Source organism: Semicossyphus pulcher, unplaced genomic scaffold (genome assembly GCF_022749685.1).
Source record: "Semicossyphus pulcher isolate SPU_LCO1_2020_fin unplaced genomic scaffold, fSemPul1.0.p SCAF_6, whole genome shotgun sequence".
Classification (NCBI taxonomy): Eukaryota; Metazoa; Chordata; class Actinopteri; order Labriformes; family Labridae; genus Semicossyphus; species Semicossyphus pulcher.
This window is the reverse complement of record NW_027211737.1, coordinates 1157483-1173556: the sequence shown is the minus strand read 5'-3', so window position 1 is coordinate 1173556 and position 16074 is coordinate 1157483. Positions and strand designations below refer to the sequence as shown.

General features: G+C 44.0%; 1 protein-coding gene across 1 annotated transcript; it reads right to left on the bottom strand.

Moving 5' to 3' along the window:
* Window positions 1-7975: 7975 nt before the first annotated feature.
* Window positions 7976-13462, bottom strand: isl1a (ISL LIM homeobox 1a). Its single transcript, XM_069683279.1, has 6 exons — window positions 13413-13462; window positions 12798-12987; window positions 11664-11923; window positions 10420-10706; window positions 9847-10014; window positions 7976-8671 (listed from the first exon to the last, which is right to left on the bottom strand). The coding sequence occupies exons 1-6, from the start codon at window positions 13438-13440 to the stop codon at window positions 8555-8557; spliced, it is 1050 nt and encodes a 349-aa protein (XP_069539380.1). The 5' UTR covers window positions 13441-13462; the 3' UTR covers window positions 7976-8554.
* Between the last annotated feature and the right edge of the window lie 2612 nt (window positions 13463-16074).

Here is a 16074-nt window from a genome sequence, read left to right as displayed (position 1 = left end):
TCTGAGATGCTATCTGTGTGACGACTGCCGGCTCTCTGATACCCTGCAGATGCATTCAGACGATGAGCTTCTGCTCACTGCTGCTAAATATGACTGAGCTGTTGTATATCAGCAGCCTGAGCTCGCAGACCTTCAGATAGACCATAATAAAAACATTAAAGAGAAGGTGAGCTCTGAACAGATGGCTCTGAGTTAGTCTAATGCACACAGTTAGCTTACAAAGTCTTCACTTAGAATGATGGACAATCTGAACACAGCATGCTGTACATGTTTCCCTCCAGAAGGAAGATTACAAAGACGATTAAACAGCAGCTCTGTAAAACTCCACACAGCTCACTTATGGTCGATCATTGAAGGAGAAGAGTCAACATGAACTGAGCCAACACATCCTCTGATGAGGAGGCAGAGTTTGAAGATGCAGTCGAAGCCTTACCTGTGTCCTTGGCAGAGGTCAAGGGGGTAGTTCAGAAGCTCCTCAGTGGCAGGGTGCCAGGTGTGGTTGAGACTGTCCCTGAGGTACTGGAGGCTCTGGACAGGCTCTGGTTGGGCTGACAGTTATCTCACATGGGGGTCTGGGACAGTGCCTGTAGATTTAGGGGTTTGTGGTTTCCATTTTTAAAGGGTGTCTGAAGGATTTCATCCAAGTTCCTGGGCATCACATTGCTCATCCTCTCTGAGAAGGTTTATTCCAAGACTCTAGAAAGGAGGCTCAGACTGATCGGCAAACCTCACATACAGGAGGAAAAGTATGGAACAGTGGACCTTCACACTTGAACAGTTGGTGAGGGCTCATGGGAGTTTCCTCATCTAGTTCACATGGGTTATGTGGAGCTGTAGTCCTTTGGGGGATACTGCTGGAGTATGGGGTACTGGGCTGTTGCTAAGAACCATCCAGTCCCTGTATAACCAAAGTGAGAGCTGTGTCAACACAAACACACACACACACATACACACACACACACACACACACACACAAATCAGACACATTCCCAGTGGGTGTTGGACTGGGATGAGAGTGTGCACGGTCTGGGGACCTCAGAGTTACGTCTCTCCTTTTTTGCAGACGATGTGGTTCTGTTGTGTTCTTCAGACGTCTCCAGCAGGGACTGTGTGCACATGTTTGAACTTGTAGAAATTTGCTGATGCTGTGTTGAGAAAACGTATTAGTGTTTAGATTTTCTAGACATCCTGATGTTGCATTAGAGTAGCTGATCCAAAATGCATTTAAACAAACAAGTGCTTAAAAGAAGACTTTTTACAACTCTTCATTATGATACTCACTGAGGCAGCATTTTCTGTTTATGGCAATTATCTTGGGTTCATAGCGCCATAGTGAGCCTTGATATTTTACCAGTAATGGCACCTTTAAGAACTGGTGGAGATGTGGTTCACCGTGTGCCTCCCTGTGTCAACGATGAAATGATGTAGAGATAGGAGGTGAATAGAACTGATGGAAGCAGTGTCCCTTGTATTTGACTCATAACAAAGATTGACTGGACCCTGTCTCAGCCTCTAACACTGACCTGGTGGCTTTTGGGAGTCAGGCGCCAGATTTCTGGGAGGGTTGGTCCCCTTGCTAATTTCCCATCCCAATTCAATGTGGTCTCATCCAGAGGCTGCTGATTGTTTCCCTCAGCCGGCCCAGGTACAGTGCTGCTTTTGTTCGGTCCCTCCGTTGCTCTGAATACAGTCCCAGAGCCAGACAAACCTGCAGGGTACGTTATCAGGACTCTTTGTCCAGGTTCTTAGCTTCCCCTGCCCAGATCCCCAAATACAACAGAGGAGAGGCACCATGTGGGCAGAGAGTCTTTCTCTGAGGCTCCCTCAGGGTCAGCGTGAGCTCCATTATTTCTATCTGAACTACAACATAACATTTACCCCAGGTAGTGCATTGTCACTTACACAATGAGCAGTACGTTATGAAGTTTAAATAGAACTGAAGCTGAGCATAAAGAAATAAAACAAGTTATTATTCTCAGTGTGTTGAAAAGTATTTCTGTCTGTGGGGTGAAGCTATGGAACAGTTTGAATGACGAGCTTGAGGGATGTCCAAACATAAACCAATTCAAAAAGAGGTATAACAATATGATTTTCACAAGGTACAGGGACGAAGGTGTTTGATTACAACCGGGTGTTTGTTTGCTGTTTATTTATTTGGTTTGTTATTTTCTAATACATTTATATCGATAGTGAGTTCATATTTTTGGTTACAATAAATAATCATGTAAATAATCAATCAATCAATCAATCAAATTTTATTTGTATAGCGCCAAATCATACAGAAAGAGCAGGTCTAGACCGACTCTTTGTTAAGTTATTTAAAGAGAGGCCCAACATGAATCACCATGAGTAGCACTTAGCAATTCGGCACATTGGCAAGGAAAAACTTCCTTTTAACAGGCAGAAACTTCGAGCAGAACCAGACTCATGTTGAACAGCCATCTGCCTCGACTGGATGGGCCCAGAATGGGATAGAAGGAGATGCAGGATAGAGACAGGCAAAGAGAGCAACAACAACATATGTTCTTGTTACCACAACAACATATGTCCTTGTTACATGAACAACAACAGACACATACTGATGGTTACAATGCCAATAATAGTGGTAGACTAGGGTGAAGATTGGCTAAATAAATAAATAAATTAGCGAGAGAAGCAGAGTAATGATAAAGGCTGAGGTAATCGTAATTGTAACAGTTGAAGTCAACAGGTCTACTATTAGCATTAGCAGCAACAATAATGATACTATGGTGAAGACTGATGTTAGTAGTTGTTGCAGTCGAGCAGGTCCACAGCAGCAGGTGGTCTGCAGCAACGATCCTCAGGAACCTTCAAGACAAGGGAGCACGAGAACTCCTGGGAAGATATGTGGTTAGTAATGTTAATGGGACCAGAAGATACAGAGTTAATGAGCTGCATTAATATGACGTTATATATTTGACATGAGCATTTTCGTAATAAATTTGTATTAAAACTATATATAGGTAAGTTTGAGTAAATAATTATATAGGTTTATATATAAGGAAGCGGAGAGGGGGTGGGATTCAATAAGTTTGTACTTCTTCCCACTCCTTTTCGGACGTGTATGCAGAGTCATCAAGTGTTTGACAATCTGACACTGCGTTATGCATCCTGTTTGTGTAATTATTCTGTTCTGGATGACCTTCTTTTTTACAAGTTCAAAATAAATTGAATCCAATCCAATCCAAAAGGCCCCTTCTTAATGTCACTACATGCTCACATGTACCATCAGATACAGCACAAGTTAAATATGTGAGCCCTTTTTATACCACTGTTATACAAACACATATGCAAGAGTTCATGCAGAAGTACATCAGATGGGCCACGCACACACACACACACACACACACACACACACACACAGAAAATACAACGGAAGCTGCGCAGCTAGCTTAGCTCCACAGCTAACAGAAGCTACACTTTGCTCTTGCTCTCGGCTGTTCCTCTGAGCACCCCCTACAGGAGCACGTCCGGTGTGTCAACTGTGTTTGCAGCGTTTTTCTTTTGCGTGTGTTTTCTGTGTTTGTGTGTTTTTGACTCGATTCTGTATTTGCAGCACGTTTGATTTTAATACATTTGTTCCGGCCTTGTGCAGCACGTGTATTTGATTTGCTGCACGTTATCGTCATTGCATTTGTTTTGGACTTTTGCATGTGTTTTGGAATTGACATAGTTTCTGACTTTGCCGCCTGTTTCTTCGAACAGAAACTGTTGATGTGCGACTGCCCTTGTTGGCCACCCTAATATAGAGACAAAATAAGCATGATTGACTGTAACCACCCCTTAACACCTAAGTTGAGATCTCAGTGTAAAGCATCAGTTCAGACAGGAATACAAATGGAGATCATCATGTTTCCAGTTTATCTGAGAGTCAGTTCTTTGTTTGCCTGTTGGCGTGGCTTCCTCCGGCCCCTCACTTTGGTACAAAGCTGTATCATGCAGGATGGAGCTCATACTGCAGCGTGAGCAGAGGACGTCCTCTTTGGTTCGGTGTTACTGGTGGACTGAGTACATGATGATAAAAGAATGTGTCCATACACCCACGGACCACCACCTCTAACTGCGTCCTCATTGCATCAGTGTGACTGTCAGGTGTAGAGTCAGTGTGTTCATAAACTAATTATGATGAACATCAAGTATATGTTGGACTGTATGAACTCGATCAGGACATTTTGTCCTCCTTTGTACAACCTAATCAAATCCTTAGCCCTCCTTAGAGGCCCTCAGCACAGATTCACATGTTTGATCTAATTGTGTGTTTGACATCATGTGGATCCTTTCAGTACAGCACACTGTGCAGATACCAGGAAGCCTTTTTCATAACCTACAGGAAGACGTCTCTTTCTATTTAGTACAACTCATGTGGGCTGACAGAGTAAATACTGAAGCAGTTATTATCTTATCCTGTCAGATTATTATGTAACACACTGAGTGGTCAGAAGAATAGGAAGCACTGAGTATAAGTATAATCTATTATATCTGAATATGACTTATGACTGTGGTGCAGTTCAAAGTGCAGGTTGGGTTAAAAGTTTGCAGTCACAATAACCTTCACTTTATTTAGCTGAAACCTCTGCAGGTCCGTTCACATGAGTTGGTTCCATGAATGGAGAAAAGAGTCATGGCCACGCTGTCATCAGCTGAAAAAAGACATTGTCACGATGCAAGGTGGAAGCTGTGGCGGGTAGGAGAAAGTCCCTCGTCAGGAACAATAACTGATAATAAATGATGACGTGATGTTGAAATAGTTGCACCTTTACGAGCTGCAGGTATCATAGGAGTTTTGTTCTGCCCGGACATGTGGCGTGTTTCAGGTCTGCCTCATTTGACTGACAAACCTGCTCCCATCGCTGACAGAGAGTTGGTCTTTGTGTCTTTTGTCATGATGTCCATCCAGAAAATAGGACGTTTATCAGACTTCACGTGAACGGCTAACTACAGGTGTAAAAACAAACCTGTAATAAATGCTTATCACCAGAGGTATCGCCAAAGAGAACACCACTAACATTGTCCGGATGCTACTTTAACCACTTAGCGACCTTTAAATGGATAAACAGACTCAGTGAACTGTTAGACAGACCTGCAGTATGGAAGCTGCTGCTGATAATAAGTCATTTATCTTTACTCAGCTTTTTAAAGTATTCCTACATTTGGAGTTCAAACGTGTCCTTTGGGTGGATGTCGATATTGTACTGGCCGTACAATGTGTGAGTGGAAGTGAAACAGACGAGAGAGGCACGAACGAAAAGGCCTCTCTGTGGGAGCACAGGTGCACTGTGGGATGTTGACCTGCTCGGAGCAGCAGGCAGAAGGTGCAAAAGACAGTGAATCCTGACACCCAAATTACAGAGCACAGCTGGATGGCAGCGACACTCCCCCGCCGCGGCTCTGGATGAAGAGATGAGGAAACACAGACAGACAGAGCGGTGTGGCATTTTCCTCAGCTCTGAAAATGTCCTCCATCACTCCTGAGCTCTCCTGTCTCCCTGCAGGCTTCTTGATTTTACTACATTTATGTTGAGCCAGGTTTAGATTTGAATTGATGATTTCATGAAATAATCATTGATCATGACTGCATGATCGTACCAAGAGGATCAGCAGCAGTGAAAGACTCTGGCAGGCATCTCCATGACTGAGCACTGACACTTTTCCATTCTTCCCCTCCTGGTAAACGATGGCACGCATCAGACTCAACTCAGAATGAAGACAATGAGCAGGGGGGAAAAAGCGGAATGACATCAGCTGATAAAACATCCTCCTGAGACTGCAGCTGGTCGGGCTGGTGCTCACTGAGTCCCTCCAACAGCTCAACACTCACAGTTAAAGGAATCTTTCACACACGCGTTTTTCTTACGATCATTCTCTGAATATAATATTTCCTAAATGACAAACGTTCCCCTGCTTTTGTTGGACCTGAAAGAGCGTTTGGTATCTTTAACACACATTGATCGTTACAGCTGTAAACTTCAATAAAAACCTGCATCACAGTCACATCGGCTTTCTGAATTTCTTTCTGAATGTGTGTTTTTGTAGAAAAACAGTCCGCATGTGATAAACAGCAGAACATGCACGTGCAGTTTCAGCCAGCCTGACATGTTAGTGTAACAGCTGATCACAGGGGCGACGGGGGCTTTATAGGATGGAGCACATTCGACACAGCAGACTGAATGTGTCCTGACCGTCCGTCTCTGCAGTCCCAGCAGCACCGTGAACAGGACAGAGCATCCATCCGTTCATAAAGATGAAACAAAAGATGTTCCATGTTCAGACAAAATAACTGAAATGTCTTAATGTCTGTTAACGCCGCACAAGTTTTCCTGTTGAGTTTTATTTGACACAATCATCTCTAAGATTAGAACAGGGCAGATTCCTGGAGGATTTTTCCCGCCTGGGATCAATCGTTGAATAAATCCACGATATGTTCATTGTCCTTTTATTTCATGGACTAACGCGTTTTTGTTGACGTGTGTTGTATTTAAATGTGCTCAATAATCGTGATCAACAAATGACAGCTCTTCACAATATAGTTTGGTCTATGTGATGAATAATTCACCAACAGGCGGCACAATTCCACACACATATATTTAATGTATTTAAATCAAATAAAAAGGAAAAAGTGAGACTGTCTGTTCACGTTGTCTATAAAATGAATTGTGGGTAAGATGTTCTGACGCACAGATTTCTGGAATATTCTGAGCGCAGGATGGAGGAGGAAATAGAATCACTTCATCTTTCCAGATCTGGACAGGGTGTAGGCCTACAGGAGGACGGCTCAGTGTCTGCGGGATCACTGCAGGTGTTCAGGGTGAAGGATGAGGACTGAGCTCTTTCAGATCTCACGTGCCCGTTCACACTCACAAACTCAAACACTTTTTAAAAGCGGCTTCACTGAACCATCACCTGATCAGGTGTTTTATAACAGCTCAAACTGATCATCACAACATCAGCCTAAAGAATGACTTCCGTAGACAATAGCAACACTTTATATTAAATATCCTCATATTCACCATGACTATATTTTAGCAGCATGTTGTCTCTTTAACAGTTATTATCAATAAATGATTTATTCTCCATGACTCTACAACACCAGGCCGCTGATGACTGCTCATCGAAGAGGAAGTTATTGTTCATGAAGATCCGTAAAGTCTGTCCTAACCATGAGTCTGAAGGTGCTTTAATAACGTCATCATGCATGTACAAAAACGCGCGTAATTACAATCAACACGCAGTGATTATCAGGTGTGGGGGGAATGACGTGGCAGTTATCATTTGTTAAATTGAAATATTTTTACAAGCCGAAAGCGAAGATGACGCAGAGGATCTGACGCGTCAAACTGACACTCCAAATATTCTTCTATTTGTTTGTTTGTTTTTCAAAGCTGCTGATTAAAAAAAACGTTCTTATCATAACATCTAAAAACACAAACTGTGTCCTCCTGCGAGATTTAGGACCACGTGCTTTGTATTTAATCCGGACAAACGCAGGCCGATATAATCCGGAGATTCTTTCTTAAAACATTTTATAGTTTATAGATGAGTTATGCTCATCGTGTCTGTCCTGTTAATATGAAGAAGTCTGTCGGCACCACAGTGAAGATGATGACGTTTGAATTGGCTCCAAACATTTGTGAAAACGGCGCTTTCACAAGAACAGATGTGTGTCAGACTGAAACACTGTGATCAAATAAAACACAAGTTCGGATGCTGTGTGCGGAGTTTGTTGTAAAGCAGGTAAACTGAGACAGCTTCAGCCCAACATGACACCCAGTTAAGCAGCCATCAGGCCGGATAATGGATGTGATGTTCCGCCTCACGTGTGAACATCCGCACAGAGAAACAAAACCCTTTAAATGTACTCAAACTCTTTTTTACTCATAATTAGTAAATGATTAAAAACATGAATTTGTGATAGAAAAGCCACAGACCAAACTCCAGTCATTTTTTTCGTCTCTTTTTACTTCAGTTAAGAAAGTTACACAAAAGGTGGCAAATTTGTCGACAATAAATAATAAATAATTTGTTGTTGCACGGGAACAAACGAGCTGACGGTCATTTAACTTATTATTAATAATCATAATTATACACATCTTTGGGAAAGAAAAAAAACTGTCGGACGGACACTAACTCACACAAATGTCCCACGAAGCTTGTGGCAAAAAGAGGTATACCTTGTTGCAAATGCTTTAGTACTCGGGTCATGAAGAAGATGGTGATGAGATGAAGAGCAGTGCTGATCCCTCCGCGGGTCTGTTCATGAGGAGGCGCGTGGGTCCGGTAAAAAAAATCACCTATCTCTGTTGGAAAGTAGCGCTCAGCGTGTCGCAGCTTCCGGTTCGTCTCCGTGAAACAGAGTCCGCTTCTTGTCTCCGTTTGGCAACTGTAACCAGCGCGTGAACGTGCAGCACCGGCGTGATGACGCGTCCGTCCGCAGGATGGTGTCAGTGTAAAATCCCATGATTGTCTTCACAGTGTCAAAATACAACCAGGGGGGTTGTTTGGTGCAGTGGGGGCGGGATGGACGGGCGGTGTGTCCTCAGGCCTCGATGGGGCTGGACACCATGCTGTTCGGCGTGTCCGGGAGCTGGGACGACATGGACGCGACCTCGCTGCCCGTCGAGTTCGAGCCCGGTCCCCCCTCCGAGAAGCTGACCTGCGGGGCAGAGAGGAGGAGGAGGAGGGGGTCAGACACATCCGGAGACAGAACAGAGGGAGGGGGGAACTTCTTCGGTTTGAACCATCAGACTGCTGTCTGTTTGACTGACAGTGTCTCTTTTACATTCTTTTTATTCTTACGAAATCAGCTCAGACAGCGGACCTGATGGATCACCTGTTTCATTCAATATCTTCACGAAGGCACCGAGGGCCTGCATGATGAGTTCTTAAAGGCTGCTCAACGGCATCAAAAACTTAAATTAGACACAAAGTATCCTGACCGTGAACTCAGCGGAGCAGCAGGAGGCTGTGACGGCGGTCATGTCATTCTTATTATCCGTAACCTGCAGCTAAAGGCCTCAATGACAGGGCTCCGCATGTTCCTCTACCCACCACTAACTCCAGGACAAGAGACCGCAACGGAAGAGCACACAAGAATAAAAAATAAATAAATAAACAATTATAATAATAATAATAATAATAATAATAATAATAATATTTTTATTGAGCTGATATTTCACAGTGTCTTTGTGTTTTTGAAGCGTGGCATCGGTGTGAGTCTGAGCGTCCACAGCGGGACCGTTTCTGACGGACCGGCCTTCATCTGTCTGTAGGCTATAAGTGTCTGTAGGCTATACTATCTAATAATCATTTAGTAATTTCAGTTATAAAAAACTAGATAACTACTTTACATGTATGATCTAATCTACAGGTTATGTCGCTCCTACTCCGAATCATGTAGCGGCTCTTTGAAATGAGCAGTTTGTTCTGAAGAAACAGCGAACACGCGGCTTCTTTAGGGAAATCAAATATATTTAAATTCAGAAAAGAGCTGCAGCAGCAGAAAGCCGCCGTGTTATTTAATGTAAAACAGAAAGAATATGAATAACGAAGAAACGCTTTATGCGGAGGAGCTCGTTTCTTTCTGTAAATATTTTCTTACACAGAGACTCCCGTTCAGCCTGAACCTCTCAGCACAGAAGCGCAGACACTAACTGTTCACGGTTCATCTGCTATTTGAAAAGTCCCGCACAGATAGGCCTAAAACTAAATATTGTTTCTGTATGTCACTTCACTGATGTAGAAAAGAAATCGGAACGTAAGTGCTAATATATTGCAGCTTTAAAACATTTCAATTGAAATTATTCTGACTTGGTGAGGTAAAGTACGCACCAGCTGTTGGAAGGCGGGCTGGTCGATGTCGCTCTGCAGGGCGAAGTCGCTGAGGACCTTCCAGGGCGGCTGGTAGCTCTGGACCTCCACCGGGTTGGCCTGTAGGCCGCCGTCGTGCCGCTCCGGACTCGCTGCCACCATCGGGGTCCCCGTCATGCCCTGGATGTTCTAAGAGAGGGGGGGGGGGGTTAGAACCCGGAGTACACATCTCTCTGAGTGGGTGAGTGCAGGTGATAAGGTATGTGTGGTTGTGAGTGTGTGTAAGTGTGAGTGCTGGGGGGGTTGCTTCTGAAATGAATCCCCCTGTCAATCAGCAGAACAATCAATAAACATGCAAACAAATAAGTAAACAGGAAACAGATGAATGTGAGGGTAAACAGCTCGGGGCCCCCAGCAGCGTCAGAGTGACTGCTGAAGTGTCTTGTACAGAGTTCAGCTGTGTGAAACACTCTGAGGGGTCACACTCTGAGGCCTCTTTAATGTCGGCCGAGCTGCAGCATGTAGGCTGTATGTTTCAGCTCAAAGTCCTGAATTGTTAAAAGCTGCCTCTCGTGCTCCTCATCGGGCCCTCACCGTCTTGTCGTTGGGCTGCTGCTGCTGCAGCTGCTTCATCAGCAGGCTTCTCTTCTTGTCCTTGCAGCGTTTGTTCTGGAACCAGACACGGATGACCCGCGGGCTGAGGCCGGTCATCTCCACCAGCTGCTCCTTCATCAGCGCGTCGGGCCGCGGGTTGGCGTTGTAGCAGGTCCGCAGCGTGTGCAGCTGCTTCTCGTTCAGCACCGTCCTGACGCGCGTGGTCTTCTCCGGCTGCTTGTGCACGTGAGGCCGCAGCGCTGGCTGCCGGGCTGAGATTGGTTCTGCTGTTTGGAAAGGACGAGAGAATAAAGAGGAGAGGAGAAATCAGTGGATGTGCGCGCAAAAACCAGGCCGGATGCAGAGGAGAGATTATTAAGGCCTCTTTAGGCCTCTGACGCTCCTGCAGCGCCTGACGCACAGCCTTTACAACCATCAGTCTGTCTGAACATCCTTATAGTCACTATTCTTGATCAGCAATAACTCTACAAACACACTGCTGGTGTCAAAGGCCTGAGGAGATCAGGGAGGCTGCATGTTGTGAGTAAATTTCAACTCTGTGTCTGAAATTCTGCTAAAAATAATCCCGCGAAGACACCACCGTGTTTTATGGTTCAGGGCCTCTTAGCTCTCTGTATGTTTACTTTAAATGTAGGAGAAGTTCTGATTCACTCATCTGATCCGAACTGTAATATATGCTGCATTAAAGCCCAGCAGGGCGAAAAGGCCAACCTAACCCAGACCTGCAGAGCTCTGCAGTATTTCTTATATAGACCAAACGCATCCCGGACCCACAGCCGTGTTTCCTCCTCCTCCTCAGTGATAACTCGGTGTATTTCTGACAGCAGCGCCCGCTGTATCTAATCTACTGAGCCTGGCCTGACTGCACGGCGGTATGCAGAAAAAAGAGAAAACACGAGCAGCACAAAGCAGGAGAAAAAGAAAACCTGAAGAATATGAACTACACAAAGCTCCGGCTGTTAGTGGTGAGCGCAGCAGGAGTTTAACATTAAAGTCCGGATCAGACAGTAAACCACTCTGACACTTCACTGAGTCTGAGGAACAAGAGAAGCACTTCATCTGAAACATCTCATGAGAGTCAAACTTGAGACTCCGCTCATCTTAACACAGAGTCCAGTCAGCGAGGAAGGCTGCGGGACTTCCGGTACAGATCAAAGTCAGAGCCAGACAAGTTATTTCCAGTAGTAACAGTCCAGTCCTGCCCCCCCGCCCCGGGACTTTACCTGCCATCTGCAGCGGTCTGGCGGGGTGCAGCGGGCTGAGCGGGTCTCCGGGGCCCATGCTGGCCCGCTCCACCACGTCGTGGTCTGCCCGGCAGAAGAGCCCGTCCTCCCGCAGAGCGAACTCGTCCCCCGGGATGAGCTGGCGGCTGCAGGCCACGCAGCGGAAACACTCGATGTGGTAGACCTTGGAGCGGGCCCGCATCACGAAGTCGTTCTTACTGAAGCCGATGTTACATTTAGCGCACTTTATCCCGTATAACCTGCGGACACAGCGCGCACGCGCTCCGTCAGACCGACTCATCCGACACTCGCGTAATAATAATAATAATAATAATAATAATGATAATAATAATAAAATGTTTCCGTTATAATGATCATCATTACTATTACTATTATAATAACAATCTAAATGTTTACAAACATCTCTTGACATTAGAGCTACTAAATGTGAAACAGTATTTTCATGTATTATAATAATAATAATAATAATAACAATAATAATAATAATAATAAAATGTTTCCGATATAATGTTATTATTAGTATTACAACATCAATCACACATTCTGTTTATGATCGATAATTATAATGAACGTGTTATTTTTATAGATGATATTTTTTCCACAATGTAAAATATTTTAATGAACCGTAGCAGCAGTTTTGTCATGAGACAATAAGTGAAGGCCTGTTTTTGTTATAATAGAATTATTGCGCACGTGCTGTTTAAAGACCCGTTATTAGTCTACAGTGTGGATATAAAATAAGGAGCAGTCAGGATGTTGCATGTTCCGCAGGTCCCTCTGTCACAGCAGGAGAGGAGCTGCGGTCTGATCATGGATTAATACAGATATTTAGACCTGATGATCTTTGAGTCAGGTTATTAAAGAGCATCTTTAACAGAGAAGAATAAATACTAATGTTTTTGTTAAAGATGCGCAGTCTACATGAAGCTGTAATAAAGATGATCCTCATATCTGATATTTAAATCCACTTAAAACAGCTCCGTGACTCAAATCCGGAGAGAGTTTAAAATATTATAAAATGAAAAATAATAATTCCAGTGGCAGCTCCAGCTCCTGTTTGTATCAGAGGTTCCTCTTGGCCCGGCCCGGCCCGAATCGGCTCGGCTGTCCTACCTGATGTAGTCCCGTTTACAGTACGTCTTTCCGTCCCGGACGAAGCACGTGCACGACTCGTCCAGGTACTGGCTGCACTCGGCACATTTGAGGCACGCGGCGTGCCACTCCAGGTCCGGAGAGACCCGAAGGATGTACTGGTCGTGGATCTGGTTCCCGCAGCCCACGCACAGAGACACGAGCCGCTTCTCTGCAACACACACACACACACACACACACACACACACACACACACACACACACACACACACACAGCACACAAACAAACACACACATCACACACACAGTTAATTATCGGCCCTTAAAATAATTATAATAATTATATTATTCACTCTTATCATTATTAATTTATTGCATTTTAATTATTATTATTATTATTATTATTATTATTGTTGTTGTTGTTGTTGTTGTTGTTGTTGTTGTTGTTATTAAATATCGTGAGGTGAAATCTCCACAAACTATAAATACTATCACACTATAATAAAATGTGTTAAACGGATCCTCGGTCTGAAACAGGCCGACTGACCGTCTGCACCGGCAACATCTCATTTCCCCCAAAGTTGAGCAGAATTCAGTCCGACCTTCGCATCCCGAACCCCGGACAAGTTTCCTTACTTTTCGGCGGGTCCCCCATGTCTCCCATGTCCACAAAGTAAGGCGCTGTGAGGTCCACTGTCTCTGCGGGCTGCGGGTCCTGGAAGCCTGGGCGAGTCCTCCGCTGCCGGGCTGAGCTGCCGGGCCAGGGGCTGCGTGTCCGGCTGGAGAGGGAGTGTGTGTGTGTGTGTGTTTGATGCCGGTGTGTGTGCAGCTCTGATCCTGCATGACAAGCGGCGGGCTGACGTAGGACAGCAGCACGTCATCTGCATGAGCAGCTGATTGGCTGTGCAGAGCAGCGCACACACACACACACACACACACACACGCTGGCACACTTCTTGCTGCATATCATTTGTTTTCTAGATTTGCTCTTTTCTCTATTTTTTCTCTGATTTGAGTCCTGTCGGTGCAGCGCGCGCTCTTGTTTCAACACACACACACACACACACACACACACACACACACACACACACACACAGTTTTAATGTTATGTGCACAGAGGGCCGTGGAGGAAACATTCCTGGACTCTTGAGCAGGAGACGGATTTATGTTTCAGCCCTTCAGAATGTGGCTGTGAAATATTCCCGCGCGCTATTACGCGAGTGTGTCTGACGCGGGTGTCTGTGGGCCTGTGCGGTCTGATGCAGACTTATTTAAAGACTGGTCATAAAGTAGACAATCATCAGCATCAAGAGATCATTCTGAAAAGAAAACCTGTGCGTGCTGTGATCATCCTCCAGCCTAAGAGGAAACTTTGATCCTTAAACTGAAGCAGGATAGTTGTCTGACGTGGAGCACTAAATCAGAGCGGGGATAGGCCTGACACACACACACACACACACACACGCCCTCTTGTGTTCGTAACCTCCGCGCGACATAAGAGGACACAGATAGATAGATAGATAGAGATAGATAGATAGATATGTTGGGATGTTGGAGGAACCTTAAACAGCTTTAATAGGAGTAGAGGTTTAGATCTCTTTAGAAATGATTCACGAGGCTACAGAAGGTTGAACTGAATTTTATTCTTCTTATAATCGTTGTTTCACATTAATAAATTATTTATTTTTTATTGTATTTTGCTTTTCTAATTAAAAATGGAGTAAATATCAAACATCTCAATCAGTGGTTGTGGGGGGGTGGGTCAATCAGTGAAATTGAACAGAAGACGTGTTTATCCTGCTGTAGGGACCGTGGCGGGTGCACCGCTGTGACGTCACAAAGCACTTTGAGCTTTGTTTCAAATGTAAAGTCATGACTGTGTAGAAATTATTCTTATTCTTTGTGTGAACCTCTTGGTGATAAACTGGTCGATGCTGCAGGGACACTGTGTCTGCCAGACAAACTGTGAGCGTTCAGTCACAGTGAAGAAAGCAGCACATCAAACCTTCATGATGATCTCTTCAAACACATCACAGGGATTTAAAAACGTCTTCATAAACTCTGAAAGTAAAACATCAGCTCGACCATCAAACAAAACTTTGTGAATGCTGGTTTTCATCTTTTGTAGTATTTAAACACAGAATGTGTGCTGCAGCTTATTTACATCCTTCCTAATATATTTATATCATGTGATATAGTGTGTAATCATACTTGACTTGACATCTGCACAAATAAAAACAAATTAAAAACACAGTTCAGGTTTATCAGACGTTTCCAACATAATATTGTATCATTACAGAAGTGTCTCCCAGCTCTAAGCCACGGTTGGATTCTTTGACAGGGTTTCACTAAATAATGATTCATGCTGCATAAATAAAACAAAGTCTGAAATCACTGAAACCAGAGCGCTTCAGACAGACGACATCTCCAGACGTCCCTCACCTGCAGAACCTCCTGCAGAATCAGAGATCAGAGCTGAGTGACACACAGACACACAGACAGACGGACACACACCTGCTCATTACAAACACTATTTATTTCACGTGTGTCAATGTAACATTCTCCATATTCAAATATAGCTACATTTCAAAATGGTCCAGTTCATCTAATACCACAACATGACCAATGTGTATGTATGGATGTTAGATAGCTGCTGACTCCTGGTCAGTGAGCTGCATGCAGAGACTGACACATTACAGAATGGCGATGGGTTTTCAGATAACTGACACGTAAAATAGTCCAAATTATGAACATGTTATCTCTTTTGTTTGGGGTTATTTTGGGACATTTTTAATCCAAAATAAACTTTAACACAGTTCTACAACACAAACACAAAAAAATCATACATCACATCTATGAACACCGACACAAATCAAAGAACACAAACTGCAGACTGAATCTATCCTCACCTCAAAGATGCATATCATGTTTAACGAGGAATGCCCATTGACACATTACACAAGCAATGCTCTTTAAGGGATTAAAAGAAAATCATATTTTGTCTTAGTTTACATGCATTTTTAATTTAAGGAACAGAATGGAAAAGGAAGACTTGTTTTATCAATAGAATACAGACAGGAGCAGAATAAGAGTTTAACATGAGACACAATGCTGACTGTAGAAGACAGCATAAAGAGCAGGACGGTAGCAGAGAGGAGCTGCAGAGAGGAAGAGGAACAAGTCTTTGTGAGTGCAGCAGAGGAGACGTGTCTAAATGTGTTTTTAATCCACCAGAGCTTTGTATGATTAACTTATCAAAGAAGTCCTCCTTGATCTCCTGCTGTAGCTGATGTAGCTG

What these genes read in the sequence shown, in the direction of transcription:
- isl1a (XM_069683279.1), bottom strand. Translation starts at nt 13,440, where the DNA reads ATGGGAGACATGGGGGACCCGCCGAAAA. An exon ending in TGTAAACGGGACTACATCAG is followed by an intron (nt 11,924 to 12,797) that starts GTAGGACAGCCG and finishes CTGTGTCCGCAG; the next exon opens with GTTATACGGGATAAAGTGCG. An exon ending in AGCCCGCCTTCCAACAGCTG is followed by an intron (nt 8,672 to 9,846) that starts GTGCGTACTTTA and finishes TCTGCCCCGCAG; the next exon opens with GTCAGCTTCTCGGAGGGGGG.